At 38.8% G+C, this 17,909-nt stretch overlaps 1 protein-coding gene across 10 annotated transcripts in view; it reads left to right on the top strand.

The window, feature by feature from the left end:
* The window catches only part of PTPRM (protein tyrosine phosphatase receptor type M), a 443,590-nt gene that overhangs the window by 397,634 nt on the left and 28,047 nt on the right, over nt 1-17,909 (top strand). For all 10 annotated transcript variants that reach the window (XM_059858357.1, XM_059858382.1, XM_059858348.1 and 7 more), the window contains one exon: nt 10,738-10,835. In XM_059858357.1, coding sequence (XP_059714340.1) covers nt 10,738-10,835 — 98 coding nt within the window. The remainder of the gene's footprint in view (nt 1-10,737; nt 10,836-17,909) is intronic.

The raw sequence follows: 17,909 nt of genomic DNA, 5'->3' as shown, positions 1-17,909 counted from the left end.
TACCAGTGTTCTCTACCCTTAAATATAAAAATACCTTGTGAATGATGCATCTCACTCATGAGATACTTATCAGGACAATAAACTGTGACAGAAGTTTTTTCCAAGCATTTTTACTTATGCTTTAATGTAGTCTAAATTATCTTGTTTTTTTCATCTAGGTAAAGTGTTCATGTTAATGCACTTAAACTCCCAGTACAAGATTAAAAAATAAAGCATCTGAGTATCTTACTCACAGGCATGAGCAACATTCCTTCACAATAAGGTCCTTGGGGAAAAATAAAAGAAACAAGTAGCCAAATTGAACTCATATTTTTGAGCTAGAGAATAGTGATGATTTTATTACAGTCTGATGCTTATGATTGACTCAACATGGAAATAGAAAGTAGAAATGCAAAAGACTAATTAGGTTCTTTTGTCCATTCCCTAAGGAACCTTCTACTGAAGGGGATAAAATGATCTTAAACTTCTCATCCATCATTAAAATTGATTCTGCATTACAAGCTGATATGAAGAGCCCAGTCCAACAAGTCAATTACTTAAGATTTTTGTTTTGGAAATGTTAGATGCAGCATGTTTTTTACAAAAAAAAAATCTGTATGTGTTAGTCTTTCCAAGCTCAGATGAGCTATTTAGAATGAGTGATTAATAGGTATTCATATTTCCGTGATGCAAATCATGCTTATTAAGAAGAAAGCACAAATTAGAAACATAAACAGCTTTCTTGGTGGAAAACACTGATTCAGCAACTGAAACTTTCTGTTGGACTGCTCTCACGGAGACAGCTCAGGTTTGAACCATGGTCTCAAGCCTCCTGGAATAACCCTTCAGTCAGAGCTGTGACCTCAAGCAGAGAGCCAATAGCTCTCACTGCTGTCCCATGTGATGTATTCATACCTGGATCTCAGGTTCCCAAATGAGTCACCCATCATTCTTCTCACGTGCTTGACTAGAATTAAGCAATTAAAATATCTGTAGTACATAGAGTGAAAGAAGGTCCATGTATGACCATGAGACTTACTTCTCTGTAGCCAGTACACTCTGTTGGAAAATACATCAAGGCCTCCAGGTATAATTACGTTATTCAAAGGTATTATTCTCAGCACATTACATTATTCCTATTTTGTAGAAGAAAAACCTGAAGCACACTCTCTGCAAACCACTGTCTAGCAGTGCTGTCTTTAAAGCCACAAGGTAAAGATTCAAGGCTCTGGCATTACTCAGGTATCCCACATAGCCCTCACTGGGGAATTCCTAACCCCCAGGAGTGCTACATGTAATTCAGAATTCGGAAGATACTGGATTTACGCAGTCTGAGAAAATGTTAATGAGAGGAACAGACCATTTAATATCTCTGCTCTGGGACAAGCAAATTATATGAAAGAAGGAGTTCTTCAGTTAGACTGGATGAACAACATTCAACTACAACACTGTTTTGATGTAGAGGTTTGGTTTTTTTTAGTTTCCTGCAGTTAAGATCAGAAAAAGCAGCTCTTTTGAGTAGCATAAAGGTGCATACATGGACAGTAGTACTATGTACACTGCTTTTATTGCATTCAGCTTTGTCTCATCTCAGGCTAGCTGTTTAAATCTGGACAATTTCTGTTGCTGCCAGTTCCTCTGTTACTGCAGTACTTACATGAGTAGTCAAAAGGTGTTGTGGAAATGTGCTATTTATTCTTTGGAAAACCATATGACATTTTCATTTGATTTTGTTCAAACAGAACAAACTGAGCTAGTATTGGAAATCTAACCATGGAGAAATGTCAATCAATAAGTGTGTAACACTTTATTAGATGGAAACTTCTCTGGCAGCGTTAGCTGCAGTGGTATAAAAATGTCTTAAATAGCACCTATCAAGAGTGCACAAATAAAGTGTGGGCACAGCCTTTAATATAAGTTCAGCAATGACTTGTTTCTGAAAATGGTGGAAATACTAACATGGAGCAGGAACAGGTAAGATGATTCAGGAATGGTAGAAGCTGTCATCTTGTGGTTGCTGTGTATTGTACTGTTCAGATCTTTCAAACCTACCTTACTTCTCTTGTCTATGAAGGTGTGTTTGGCTTCTTATGACTGTGAGGGGCATGATCACCTTTGTGTGTTCATGGGCATTTTGTATGTAAGGCACTTCTGCTCAGTGGAGCTCGGGTCCCAGACTGGAGTTTCTAGATAGTAACATAATGCAGACAAAATAGTGCATTGAGATGGGCACTGTTCCAGCCCAGTTAGATCTGTCTCAATAAAGAAAATGCCATATGATATTCCAGAGAATAAATACTACATTTCTCCATCTGACTAGCCACAGAATCGTTGCAGAATTGGAGCAGAGGAAGTGCCAACAAGAGAAATGATCCAGCTCTAGCCAACAGCTGATGTGTATGTGAATATACATACATTTAGAAAATATGCATTTTAAAACCAATTATCTAGTTCTATGAAATGAGCAATTTTAAAGGAAAAAAATCTCTGGAGTAATCAGTTTTATCATTGCCCCAAGGATAATATTTTTAAGTATTTCTATATTAAACTGGGAATTCAGAATGGAGGGTTTTTTTATTTTAGCTATTTGTGAAACACTTGCATTATTTCATAAAACAGTGGGACTCTGGCTCACCACTACTGTACATTGTAAATAGCATTGGTTTTGTTTTCTTTTTATTTTTGGAAAGAGATGGAGAATTTACAGGTCAATCTTCTCCTATTCTTCTTCTGTAAGAGGTCTAGTGCTGACTCCTTAAGTATAGGAGTAGGTGGTATAGAAAGCCAGCCAAAGCACTGGTCAGTCTCTTGGGAGCTATACATAAAATTTCCACATGCTCCACAGTCACTTAGTAATCTAAGCCTTGTTGAAAGCTAATGGGACTTGAAAGCACTTTGAACATTTCATTTTCTGAAAGCCAATTTTCACATATAGCAGTGTGCAGGCAGCAGGGCTGGCTGACTGGCTAGCTCAAAGCAGGTAGGATTCAGTTTGTGCTTGAAAATCAGCCAATTACTATTCACTGTGCTGTCCCTTGGCTGGTAATGAGAGGAAGCTGTGTTTTTCCAGAGCAAAGGATACAGTAGAAAGTCTCTGCATTGCCAGTGGCTGCACTAGGCAGGTTTTGTCCCAACAAAGCATTTCAGCTTGCTATATAAGCAGCATTTTCCAGAAATGTCAAGCTAACTGGATTCAGTCGGATCTGTTTCTTATTGACAATCCATCTAAGTAAGGAAATAATGAAAAGCACATTTTAAATTTGTATCTCAGTCCTGATTAACCCATTTGAGTATAGCTGAGGTGACTTACTGTTGAACAGTGTTGTTGCATACTGGTGTTTTGGGGGTAAGCATTATAAGGTGCTATCGTTGCAAAAGGCCAAAAGAAGAGCTGGCAGACTGGCTGCAAGTCACATATATCTGATATGCATGGTGTGTTCTGAAGCTTGGGTTTAAACTAGTGTTAGAAGAAAACAAACAATTCTATTTGCTTGTGAATTTTAGGAACCCAGGAAACTCCTCTGGCTGCCCTGGAGGACGCAAGACTCGGTCAGGGGGCTCAGAGACCTTGGCACAGAGCCCGAGACCCCTGTGCCTTTGATTTAGCCCTTGGGAAAAACAACTACCAACCTTTACATGAAGGATTACAAGCCACAAAAGTTAAAGTAGAACGATAGTGAATTTATCACAGGGTGAAAAATAGATTTTTTGGGGTTTTTAGAATGGGGTTTCAGGGGGCAAGATGGAGGAGTCTGGGCATGTCCAGCCTTTCTCCTTCTTCTTCTTCTTCTTCTTGGCCTCCATCCTCTGTTTTGATGAAGGCAGTTTTAGATTGGTTTAGAGTAGAAGCTCACTAACATAGGTGATAGGTATTGGAAAGTAATTGTAAACATTGTATACATAGTTTTTAGTATAAAGACATAAAACCGCCCCGGGGGCAGGCAGAGTGCCTCGGACTGTCTTGCTGAGCAGACCTCGGCAGGACAGGAGAAAGAATTTTATAGATAAGATACAATAAACAACCTCGAGACCGAGAAATTAAGAGCTCTGACTCCTTCTTCGACCATCAGGCTGGGAAAAGAGACTTTTTAACATTTCTTGGGGTCACTCTGACCAACTACAGACCCCGAGAGTGAATTAAGTTCCAGTAGAATTTTTTGCTTACAAATTGGTATATTTTCTCAGCTGAGTATGAGGCCATTACTGCCTCTGCAAACAGTTGGCTTCTCTCTGTGCAATCTCTGAATCTACTACAATGAAAGAATTGCTAAAATAAGGTCTAAGACTGGTGCAGAAGATTTTTCCATGAGAGTAACCATAGCCTCAGGCATCCTTGCTAGTCTAACACACCTATAGGGAAGCAGCCTCATTGGTAAGCCATCCACAACTTTGTTTGTTTATATTTTTTCCAATGCAAGAGACATTTGTAAGGAAGATTTTATCAGAAAATCCACCACAGCTGTATAATTACAATATAGTCCTGTTGAATATTATGTAATAATTAATACTTGTAAGGCTAAAGTTAGAAAGTGCTTTTCAAATGTCATCACACTCAACATTGGAATTAAATATGAATTCAAATTAAATAAAGGGATAAAAGCAAAAACATGGGGTTTTTTCAGCTCATTACAGGGGTTTTATTTATTTAATTGAGTTTCTTTAGTGCATAAAATGTGTGTGACAACTAGAAACTAGCAATCAATAAATAACACCGAAGCATTAGTGGCCAGGTTTTGCCAGTACAAATGGCTGTTGCTTTTTAGTGTGCAATTCTTAGAGTGATAGGCCCAGAGGACACTTCAGTAAAAGTGAACAGGTGGATGGCACTGGGGTACCTTTTACCCTCAATGCTCTTTTAGTTTCTGGAACAGACTTCGGAGGACTTCATTAAAGCATTTAGAAGACTTCCAGGTTATGTGACCTGATTCTCTTTCATCATTATTTTCTTGAGACCTAGAAACACAAAAGACTGATCTGTATGCATTTTTATAGCTAGTGGTGAGCAGTGGGCCCATATGGTGTAGTGATAGCTTGACTTCAGCTTTATCTCAGATATCAAAATTGTTCGTATAATAGGAACACACATACTGTGCCTATGAAAATGCTCTTGTATAAACCTTTAAAGTTAAGTGGATGTGTTACAATAGAAAACAAATGTCTACACCTGTTTTGAGAAGAGAAAAGACTGCATAATCTTTGCCTGAGTTTTTGAAGTTTTAGCAGAGTTTTGTTCTGGACTTCACAGAGGCATTAAATCCTTAAGAGTTCCTGGAAGCATGAGTGAAAGTTCAACGCATGCTATACCATAAGTATTCAACAAGCACATGGTGAAGACTGCCCCTGACAAATCAGGTTATCAGCAGTTGAGCAGATCTACAAATTACCTTCCATTCCAGAAACCAGCTCATTTGGGAAGATGAAGATGATACAGCAACAGCTGTATGGCTGTGTGGTCATGGAATTATTAAAAATACTGAACCAGCAGTTTATCTTGCAGGTTGGCTAAGTCAGCACAGCTAGGATCTGTACCTTTTCTCTATAGTAAGCTGACTATTTTAGATAGAAAGATGAAGACAGGTTAGTTTCTGAAAAAGGAGGATTCAATCTTAAGACTCCTTAGCCTACCCCTGGTGACCTAAGGAGGTGTCCAGATTTGCAGAGCTGCTGACCACTGATGAGCTTCCCAGGAGGCAACTGGGAGACTAACAGAACTGAGCAATCGTGAAAACTTGGTCACAAATCATGCACCTGCAAACTCCTTTTGGCAAAATCTTGGGCAAATTGCCTTATTGAGTAGAAGAAAAATATATTCTGTTTACGGGAGATGTTCCCTTGCCTGCAGTCAGTGACATTTATAGTGTAAAGTAACAATTAGCTGCAGTTTTTACATACCTTTTTCTGGAGGCGTATTTACCTCCAAATTCTAGCATGGTTAAAAGAGCAAATCACACATTCTTGTGGATTATCAGATCTCTGGACTGACAGTACAAATTTTAAATTTTTTTCCTCCTGTGAAATAAATTATCCTACTAACAGCTATCCCAATATCTGTCCCAAAAGGGGGGTTTATTAGGAAAACGAGAGTTCTTGAATTTTTTTATCTACTACCTTGTAGTCTCCTCTCCTCTCTGGTTTTATGCTTTGGAGTGTATTTTAGACAATTTCTGCTACATAATGGGTTTGGGAGTTTTTGACACTGTAGTTGCAATGGGAATCATTGCTTTTGGGCTTTTGTTGTTATTGTTGTTGCCGTGCAGCGATATCTCTTAATAGGAAAACACTCAGTGTATCTCAAGTTCATTTTGAAGGGAACATACATAGTAAAAGAATGAGGGCTAAAGTGCAGCTCCCTCTAAGTAGGTAAATTAGCTAAGTGTCTTTCAGTAGTCCAGCTGTAGGCAGTCACAGCAGCAAGCAGCAGGTTTGGCTTCAGTAAAAAGTGGAGGCAGATATCATTGCTACCAGAAACAGCAGTAACCACTAGGTGAAGGGACCATTTTATAATCACCTCCTCATGCAGTGTGTTTGTGGCTACTCACTGTAAGGGGTGTTTCTGCTCTCTTTTCAAGATGGAATTCAACAGCTGCAGGTAGAAGTCTTGCATCTTGTCAGTCCCCTGCCTGTATTAGCACATATTTATGGCTCCCACTGCCCATGCACTGTCCCTGGGGAGCCTTTGGAGCTTAAGGCTGTCTGTTCATTTTCGGCGCATTTCTGGCTTTAATATCTATCACTGAACTTGGTCTCAGGTGGACCAAATGTTAGCTTGTGGATTTGACATTCTGTGCTAGAAAAATATTTTAGAAGTTATTTGTTCCTTGTCTAAGCTGCTTGCTTTTCTAGAAATTGAAAAATAACCCACAGATTTAAAAGTCCTGTGTGAGTAAGTGCTATGTATGCTTCAGGATTCAGGCTTTATTTGTTTTCTTCGTGTGCTTGCTTTATTCCCTACACCTGAACACTTTTTCCTATATTCTGAGCTAGTTCATCATATTCAAATTGATCTCATACCCCAGCAGCAATACCAGTTTTCAGAAGTGCATTTCACAATAGGAAGCAGAAATAGAGGAACTAGAAAACTGGTTACAAAAGCAGCTTTAAAGAGTCTAAACCATTCATGAAAGCTGTGTGATGTTCCATTTCCTAATATGTTTTTGTTCCCAAAGCAGCAACTAACTACTTCTGGTAGTAGAACCAGTGGTTGTAATATACACAACCAATCATTTCTGTTCAGTTTTTCAATAATACATTTAATTAGCTAGGGGTTTGGAGGGTTGATTTCTTTTTCTTATCTTCCTTTGCTTTTCATCTTCTGGTTGCAGTATGTTGGTGATCTCTTATTTTTCACAGCAGAGATCTTTGATACCAAGTACTGTATTGTGGAGCTAATGGGGTGTGCTGCAGGCTTTCTGTCAAGTAGCACAGTATCTTCTCTTCAGACCTTCTCTTTCTGCAAGGGGGCAGCTGCTGGGAATAACCTTTCTGCCTATTGTGCACACATCTGTTAGGCTGATGCTTAGAACAATTATAGCCTCTTTCTCCTCCTACCACAAGTCTCTGGAATCAAATTGTTTAGTTCTTCAGGACAATAAATCCCCCAACCCTACCTAGCCTCTCATGCTTTTTAATTCTTGCTGGAGACAAGTAATAATTTATTAATATGTCAGAAAATATTTTGTAAAATGTCAAGAAGAAAAGAAAAATGAGATATAGAAGAATTGCTTTCTGAGACTTTAAGGTAGGTTTTGGGGTGGGGTTTTTTGCAGTGTCTTGAACGTGAAAGAAGTTTGGAGTCTACATGTAAGAATTGGACCCGAAAAGCAAGAAAACAAATGAGAATAATAAGGGAAAGCAGGAAATCCTGTCAAGCACTTTTAATTGTGGTTGTCTTATTTGGATAGTAAGATTGGCAAGAGCATACTCTGTCCTGCAGAATAGGGCATTTCCTCTAGAAGTACACTTGGAATCAAGGTTGAAAAACTTGTAGCTCAGCTCTTTCTCTGCCTGCAAAAAACCATTACTTTTCCTAAAGATTTCTTTTTCTTATAATTAATTGTCTTTTTTTCTTTATGGAGAATGACAAATTCAAAATCTACAGGAATTAATTATTGTTTAGGATCTCTTCCCGGTTGTAATTTGTGATTTCTGGATTTGAAATGTAGGAATCTTTAAATCACAGAAAATTATTCAGTCTGTAGGGAAAAAGAAATCAGGATTAAATTGTTGCAGGTTATCCCAGAGCTGTCAAAAAGAAATGACTGTTACAATGTTGGGCCCAACTGTCTTGTATCTCAAGTGAATCTGTGGGAAAGAAAACTGAATTAATATATAAAGAGAATCTTGCTACATTGCCCCACAGTTTCTCAAAGATTCTGGCTTCTTGCAAGGGGACGAGACCTGTGTAGATGTGTGGAGCATGTACCTTTCCTGCAGCATTACCAAAAATATGCTCAGATTAAATTTATTGAAACATCACACAGTCCTGTGAAGACAGAATGCAGGGGAGCCATCTAGATTTTATCCATTAAACCAGGATTCTTGAAGCAATAATGTTGTTATTTTTTTGTCCTTGATCAAGCGTAGTGTTAATAATGTGTCATGAAACTTGCAGGCTTTTTCCAGGACACTACTCTGTGGAAAACCACCTTTCCCTAATCCTACTTTTCGCTATGCTCCTTGAAAGATAATAGTAGCAGTGATTGAGCTGAATATTTGTTTCAGGTTTGAGAAGAAAGAAGGAGCTATACAGAGACAATATTTTCCTAGAGTGAGAGGAAAACTCTGATTCCTTATAATCAATAGAAGAGGCTGGCACAAAACCTTTCCAGAGCTGTCATGACTTTAATTGCAAATAAAGATACATTGAATCCTAGAATATTGAAACACAAACAAGCTAAACTTCCACTGGAATATATACTAATCATATTACTGTGACATTCAAAATGGCACTGGGACCATGACTGTATCACATACCCAGGACACCTAGGTAGAAGTGAAATGCTTGCTGCAAATTTCCATATGATGGAGAGTGATTAAAGTATTGTTGAAATTCAGAATAAAATCTCACAAAAGTATCACCTGTTCTGTGCTGTTAATTTAAAGAAGAAAAGGAAGGTGTTCAGTTTTGCACCTATAATATTAGCTTGACTTTAGTAATTTCAGAAACTGTAGCTTGAGTTTCTGCTGTTAATTCTACTCTTAAGACCTTCTGACATTTCTTGTGTTCTAACAGTCATCGTTTCCTGTTGTTTTAAATGGCTTTTTCTCCTGTTCCATGAACAATGAAAGCAATTCAAGGAAACCTATAAGGAAACAAAAACTATAAGGAGATCTATGAAACTCATAATATATGCATAACTTTTAAAGATGGATAAAATGAGAGGGGAATACATAGCTTCTTTAAATGATCTGTGCAAATTATGGGTGGAAAAATTATAATTTGGAATTGCTGTAAATAAATACAGTTTTTTAAAACTTCAAGAGTTTTAGTCTATTACCTTTTTCTTAAATTTCAGATCTAAGTTATGTCATAACTGTGATGTTATTTGCCTAGTGAGTTGGTTTTGGCTTGCCTATAATGTCAGAGAGTCACAAAGTCACAGAGTGGTTTGGGATGGAAGGGATCTTCAAATACCATCTGGTCCAAGCCCTCTGCTGTGACAATATAGTAATAATATATTACTACATTTTCCACTAAATGCTTGATTTCAGAGTGAATGTTTTCTGTTCAGAGGGAGATCAAAATACGCAACATGGGTGCCAAACTGCCCAAATCTAACAATATATGGTTTGGTAATGCTTGAAGAGTGTTGGCTTCTTTTACTAAAGGAACATTAGGGCAATACATTATCCATTTGTTCTCCAATTAGCTTAGACTTAAGTCATTCCTCTAAATAAGCCCCTAATTGTTTACTGCAGTGTGACAGTTCAGTAATGGATTCAGTATGGATGTTAAGCTTATAGTTTATATTGTTTACTCTTACTGGCTCAGTGATTTTAAAGCACTGGTTTAAAATTGTGGTGGCGCACCAAGCACCACGGGAAAAATGTGTAGGCTACAAACAGGCAGGACCAGGTGCACACAAAGAGATGTGGTTTTTTCTCAACATTTTTTCTCAACATTTCTGTAGCATTTCCTGTGAGCTGGTACCCAGCTTCAGCATGATGCTGAAGGAAGCCCTGTATGTTCATGAAGAGAAGCACACAGGTTGGGGAAGGCACTGCAGAGGGCCTGCTGCCATGGCACATCAGGTTTCTTTGCTGCTTTCCCCACTGTTTTCCAAAGTGATACACTGCAGCAAAAAAACTATAATTTCTGTCTCACTTCAGGAGCTACAGTTTAGGAGCTGGACTAATTTGATGAATAGTGTACACTAAGAAAAATATTAGAAACAGGAAAGGCCACATACTCCACTGAGGCTCATTTCATTCCAAATACACCTTCCCTAGGTTATCATCCAATTGCTAAAAGAAAGAGTGATGTTATCCATTTTTTATAATTCCACTTCTGGGTATTATGGAGATAAATACCTAAGTGCTGGAGAACTAACTTTCTTTCAGAACACTATTTCAGGAGAAAAATACTTAAATGCAGATAGGTAGGATGACAGAAAAGAAATTGACCGACCCTAAATGGAAAATATGATGATAGTGATACAAATATATGTGGACAGTCACATTTTCACAAAGTTCCCCAGAGACAAGCTTCCAATCATGAGACTTTCAGATAGTAACCTTTCATTTGATTTATTCTTTCAGGACCAATGCAGGAGACAATATATGACTTCTGGAGGATGGTATGGCATGAAAACACAGCAAGCATAATCATGGTTACTAATCTCGTAGAAGTGGGAAGGGTAAGTGGTTTTTGTACTTAAAAAGATCAAAGACATCTAAGGTGTTTGCTTTTCAAAATTAAATAACAGACCAACAAGGTTCTTACATACTAAGTATAGCACATAAAATATGTATGACTGCCTGTGCTGAGAGGTTCATTATCAATTATTTTTAAACATGCCTTGGATGCTTGGCTTTGTTACCACTAGCACAATGAAAAAGTAACTGATTAAGCTGCATTCTGTACAGCAGAGTCTGCAAAGATGGAAAAAGAAGGGATGTGTCTTTTGTTTGTACATTTCTCAGATATACCATTTCTCTTAAGAAAGTCAGTATATTTGTTGCAGAACAAGGTATGGAATCATCTCTTTATTTTTTTTAAGGAAGGCTAGCGGGGTGTCATTGTGAAACAGATGTCTGAGTAGTTAAACTATGAACTTGTTTCTTGGTATATTTGTCTAAATTGGTCTGGCTTGTTTGGGTTTTCCTTCTGGACTAAAGCCTTCTGGACTAAAACAGAAAAAATCAGTTTTACACATTTGTGCACTGTTTGTTGATCAGGAGGTCATGTTCATGAGCTGGATAGTAAAGGAAAGCTTGAGTTACCTGACTCATATTGTGTAACTCCCTTTCTTTGCTTGGTAACTTCTAAAGTAGGCCTCCTACTCTAGTCATTAGGGCTAATTTTGTTTTCAACAAGTATTGAATGGAACCTTTTTCTGTGTTTCACACAAATGTCAGTAAGTGAGTCTTTTCATTTACTGCTTTGTCTGTGCACTGCTGTCTTAGTTCTCATCTGGGATGTTTTTTTCAAGAAAATTTGCTTAGGAATTTGGCATATAGCTTTCACTTGATATGAAAAGAAATCCCACGGCTTTTATGGGAGCTACGGCAATGATTGTAAATCAAAGTGTTGAAATAAGAAGTCAAGTGCACACTTCTTGGTTTGAGCAGCATGGTTTTAAGAGGTGTTTTTAATTTCACACTGGTGGAGTGTTGGATACCCCCTCCTCCCTGTGGCATTTGCATTAGGAGAGAGCTGTTTATGTGGTCTGAGTTGAAGTCCTTTTGAGCAAGTCCAGTTTTACAATCTCAGTTTGTTCTTCCATATGTCCTTTGTGAACTGACAATACAAATCCTAACAGTTAGGTATCTGTGTGCTCAAGCCTGCTTACAGATCAGGTGCCAGTATTATTTTTAGATGTAAAAAGATGGGGATTGTGACTGCAATTAACACCTGCTGCAGGAGCACATGTACGACTAATTGCAGAGACAAAGAGGGATCATGGAGGCCGCTTCAAAAATGCAGTCCCTTGAGTGAGGAAGAAGGTAGAAATAGCTGGGTGGTCACGTATCAATTCAAAACAGATGGATTTGTAAGAATAGGAAGCTCTCCAGCAAACCTCTTTGTTAAAGCTTTATACACATTCATAAGTGCCCAAGTGAACAACTTAAAAAGGGATGTTTTCTGGGTATGAATAAACAAGCCTGAGAGCAAAAACAGCATTCTGCATGAAACCACATGCTGTTTTCCCAAAGTCAGTATTTGGAAGCGCCAATTAGAGTGAACTGTCAGATGTCAGCAAGGGAGACACCAGTCTTGGTGCCAGTGCTGGCAGCCTCTGCTCACAGCATTTAGGTGCACAGCACATTCCCACAGCAGCAAGGAATGCTTTGTGCCACCATGGAGATTTCTTCAGGGTGCAAGAGTCCTAGTGGGATACAGATCTGCAGCTTTGTTGTTTCTGGCAGTGGTAGAAATGACTTTGTTCTCACTTTCTCTGGAGGCCAGCATAGGTGAAATCGGAGAGCAGAAATTGAAATGAGCTTTTAATGGAAATAAAATTGTATGAGCCACAGAGCAATGCACTCACTCCTCCATTGGTGTTTTTGTGCCACTCCCAGAGCTGGAATCATCAGCAACAAGGAGGAAAATTGCAAACACACCATCTGTCCTGCAACCCCTAACACAAGCTCTGTGCCACCTAGAGTAGTAATGATTTTAATGGACTTTTGGTAGCATTCCTGTAGGGCAAACCTTTATAACCTTCCCAAACTTGAGGTTTTCTGTTTCAATTGCTATCACTGCTGTAAGATTTAAAGGGGTTTCTTATTTTTACTTTTTAACCATGTTGACCCACGGTAAGCCAAGAAGGAAAATTCTTTTGCATTTTCAGGAAACAGGAATTTTCAAAATTTAACATGTTTGCCACACGGTGTACGGCCTTCATGAATTAATCATTGAGGGGGCGTATTTGTATTTGTTTTCCAGTCCTGGCTGGATAGTCATTAAATCAGTGTTAGGAACTTGGTTCTTGCCCTGGAGCATTATGCATCAGGACTGTTTTAATTGCTGCTGGAGGAATCACCATGAGGCTGTCCCTAATACAGGCACCTGCTGCAAATGACTCAGTCCCCCATTACCCTCCAGCAGGGTCCGGGTACATCTGCCAATATCTGTCATTATCTGAGGCACACTTGTCAGAACTGCACATCCCTTTAAGCTCTTGTGTGTTCCAGTGAGGGACCCTTGTCAGTGTTTCTGGCACCTGCAGACTGCTGTGCACCTGGTATTTAAATGGCACCGAAATGTGTTTTGATTGTTTTCTCTCTTTAATGAACCCGCCTGAGGGACATTTAGCTCTTTATCTAGTAGCCTGTTACCCAGTCACTCACATTTACACTGCTTGTGTGGAAATTGAGAACTAGCTTGAGCTGCTACACTAATCCATCTGCCGGAAGTCTTATCACAAAATCTGCAGGGCTCCCTAAGGAGACTTTTGTACTGATAATTTCAGCTAATGATTTCTAAACATATTTAGTCAGTTTTATGAAGACCTCATTAGAATGTGACTGTTTATTAAAAATCAAAATGAGGTCTCACAGTCATTTAGAAAAAGCATTGCTGAGTTGCATGAATAGTTCTTTGATAAAGGATGATGGAGTGGTGCTTTTTAAGGTTGCGCTAGGTTGACAACAACTTTTACCACAAAAAAACCTAAACAAATAAGCAGCCCTTGAAGCAACCTTGAAAAAAGGTCTCTGTCTTCTTCAGGCTGGGATCAACAACTTTCCACTCACAATGAAGTTCACAAAAAGAAAATGGCAAGTAATTAATGGTTATGATCCAAGAATCAGAATTTTCTAAGCCACACACTAATGGATAAAAAGCATAAACAAGAATCAAGACTCATATAATCACATCAGTGTGACAACACGCTGTTTCAAAGTAATGTATTCTAGATTAATGCAAGAGGCTTATGTGCCCATGTCTGCAAGTGGTAGAGGAACTGAAGATTGTGTAATTTCAGGGAGCATCTTTACCTGAGAGATTTAGCATAATCTGGTGGATTATTCTGTAAGAAGCAAAAATTTTTACCCAGCACTGTGATGATGTTATGATTGCACAGCGTGATCATAAAGTAGACACAGAAGAACATCTTGCTTACTCCAAGAGACCACTCTGGAGGGCAAACTCCCAAAGACCCAGAAAAGCAATGGGAATGGCATCAAGGTGTTTATGTACCGGCCAAAATCTCAGGTGGTTCTTAATTTGTGTTAGTGTTTACACACACTGAAACATTTCTGGCTTCCTTGAAGAGGCATGGTGGGAAGATTTAGAATATATTCAATTGTGCCATCTAGCTGTCACCTCCATCTTTGCTCTTGTTGGGTTGGTACTAGTACTTAGTTGGCACAATCAAACTTGGCATGTCCCATTATTTGTCATTTTTCAGTAGTCCCTTTCTCTCCCACTTGCTTTAGGCAGAAGAAATTTAGTAATAACTGATTAATAAATGCTGAAAAATTCAAATTGCTGCAAAATTCAGTAGAGGTGGTTATAAATAAATGCACTGCAAGGACTTATGATTGTCTATCATGCTTTTAATATAACAAAGTATTCACAAACAAAATCACTATAAATAATTATAAAAAATAAAACCTCACCCCAGGAGCATAGTAATTACAGTAATTAGTTTCTCAATTATTACTCGGAATTAGAAAACAGCCAGTGCTAATAGTGTTAATAAGGACACAAAAGACCATTTTTGTGAAAGGAAGCAAGGTTGAGTACAACAGAATGGATGTGACACAAAGGGGAATGAAGGTCAGGCACAAAGTGGTAAACAGCCCCTATGCCTACGCCCACACCTTTGTCCTACCCAAACTGCCTCTCCCTGCCATCTTACCCCTCAGGAGTGGTGTCATTTCCTGATAGTCATTTCACACTCTTCTCAGGTGACATTTTCCTCCCAGAAGCTGGAAGGGCTGTATTTGCGTAGGGGAAAAGGAAGAATACAGTGGTGGTTTAACTTTTCCTTGGCTTTTTTTCCTGGACCTGTGCTTGACATTTTATGTATGTGGCACTTCTCTGCAAAAATGGGGATAATTCTGTCTTTTGATGCTTAAAAGAGTTCCATATGACAGCGAGGGATCCATACAACAGTCTTCTGACAGAGGGAATATCTTCTTGATGCTGGTTTGCTATAAAAAGCACTACTTCTAAGATAAACGGTGTCAGAAAAGGACACCTAGGAAAGTCTGTTCTTCCTAGGAAAGCTTGTATGGTCACAGCCCTAAGCAATTGTATGTTCCTGTCTTTGGGTTCTCAGGATGTGCAGCACTGGTCAGCATTCAAGAGGCATTTCTTAAACAGATTCAAGTATGCTTCCCTAACAAATAAAACCTAAAAGTCTTCATGACAAACCAGATCTTCTTCAGATCTACTTGATAATTTTTGTTATCCACAGAGATTATACATCCAAGAAAAACTCCTAAATTAAACCCTGTCCAAAGACTTCTTACTGGAAACAGATGAAAAAAAATCTTCATTGGAAATTTCAGCAACAAAAAAACTGTGTGAAACTTCCAATTGACTTAACACCTATGCTTAAAATGAAAATGGAATTTTTTTATCACAAATCTATTACAAAGTTTGTACTTACACATTTTACAAGTTTTTGAGAATCTTCCATGAAGAAGATGCTTCTAATAAACAAAGGTAAACTCAAATTGGATTTAAGATTCAGATCACCCTGTACTGTGATCTTGCAGAGGTGAAACACAGTGACTCTTCAGCATGTCTCACAAATAGCACGTTTGTATTTAGTATAAATGGAAGAACACTCTGTCTAATTGAAACTCCCTCTAAATGTAATAAGCCAAATTGCCTGCACTGGAATTAATTCAGGATACTGGTGTTAATGCTCCTTAGGAGGTGTGCCAAAGAGTTTGTATGCATACTGGTGACTAAGGTTTCATTTCAACTTTTCTACTGAGAGAAAGAAACCAGATTTTATAAATAAGAGGGGAAAGGTTGTTATAGGAATCCATTTGCTTCCTCAAGGTAATTCTAGTCCAAAGTTCTTAAATATATAAATAGTGTTCTTCCCCATCCAGTGAATATTTTTTTCCTAATCTTGTTTACCCCCCAAAAATGGAACTTGTGCTTATGGTACATCTGCACAAGGTATTAAATTCTGTTGTTATACTTTTGGTTTTACTGTAATTCCAGTATCTCTTATTGAGTAGAGGACAGTTTATACTTTTACAGAATATCAATGAGAAAAACAGTCAACCAATCAAAATTTAAAACTATTGCTAATCTTTCAAGTCAGTGAACCCTTCTAGTCATAAAACAGATTTCACCTATTTAGATTTTTCACCAGAAATAGTAGGTTTACATTACTGCATTATACATAGTAGGGGAGGAGCCCTTAGGGAAAATTTAGTTTGTTGTCCTCCAGGAAAGAGAAGGAAGGACTCTTTGCAATTGTCTAAAAAAGATGTGCCCAGGTTAGCAATGTTAGCATCATGAGACAGAACATGGAGCTAGAGGCATTCAGCACTGTCCCATGCCACGCAGAGCAGTCATGGGTTCAGCTCTCAGTGTTTTGTTGTATTCTCATCTCCAGTAAAAGCTATATTTCAAATAATGTTAATCAACACAGATTAATATCTTAATGCTTACTAATCCAGTTGAGATAATTCACTTAGAGAAACAAACAGAAGAGGTTTAAGGATACACAAATGCACTGACCCCTTTGTTGGACTAACTGAGGTGCCACCAAGGTGTAGGATGCAACTTCAGGTGCAGTTTACTAAGAAGGAGGGCTTAAAGTTCTTACTTGAAATGTCAGGGCTAGCAAAATGGCTTCATATCTGCAAGTCTCCTCACCTCAGCAGTCTCTTGAAATTATCTCTCAGTCTCTCTGTGAAGGGAGAAGTATCCTGGAGGCACTGTCACAGTTTTACTTTACCCAGTAGAGTACCATGTAGAGCTGTCTAAGCTAACATCAGATGATCAGGTTTTAGAGCCAGAAGGCAATCCACGAAGTAGGTGGTGCTCTGTACCGAGCTAATGGCATGATTTTGATCTTGGAATGGAAGCATGGTTCAGAGCGCAGGCTGGGCTGCTCAGTGCAGACACATCAGGTCCTTGGAGCACAGGATCTAAGAAACAGGCCCATGATTTCACAGTTGTGTCAGGAATTAACACAGGCTTTGAGGAGCTCTAGCTAACTATCCTTCATCTTGGCATGGGACCACTCTTCTCATGTGTTCTGTGCTCAGCTTTTTTTCTCCAGGGCTGTACTGAGATGCACAAAATTGCCTAAACATAAGCAATGAAACAGAGACAATCCATATTCCTCTGTTGGTATTAACAATGGAGGCAGGAACACTGGAACAGCTTTACCTTGGATTGCCTTACCCTAAAAGGAGCTCTTCCAGGCCAGATCTTCTTTATGGTCAAAAGAAGGCCACACCATGGGTTGGGCCTGTCACCTTAATTTCATCTAACCTACTCTGCCAGGTTGATGGGTGCTAACAGAATACTGAGTCTTAAGAACAAAGGGTCACACTCATTTTGTCAGGTAGAAAGCATTTGTTTATGGCTGCTGCATGTCCAGAAAGCCAGCTCTTCTGGGCAGAAGATGAGTGCACCCACCAGGCAACTTAGGGCTGCACTGTTAGGGCAGCAGAAGGTGGAGAGCTGTGTCAGCTCTGAGTCATAAAAGCTGACATAGTTCTCCACCTTCTGCTGAAGAAGTTAGACTGAGCTGGTAAAATTCATGGAGACATCTCTCTCCACC

Source organism: Haemorhous mexicanus, chromosome 1 (assembly GCF_027477595.1).
Source record: "Haemorhous mexicanus isolate bHaeMex1 chromosome 1, bHaeMex1.pri, whole genome shotgun sequence".
In the NCBI taxonomy this organism is placed as follows: domain Eukaryota; kingdom Metazoa; phylum Chordata; class Aves; order Passeriformes; family Fringillidae; genus Haemorhous; species Haemorhous mexicanus.
The sequence above is the reverse complement of the archived record's forward strand: the minus strand, read 5'-3'. Positions and strand labels throughout refer to the sequence as shown.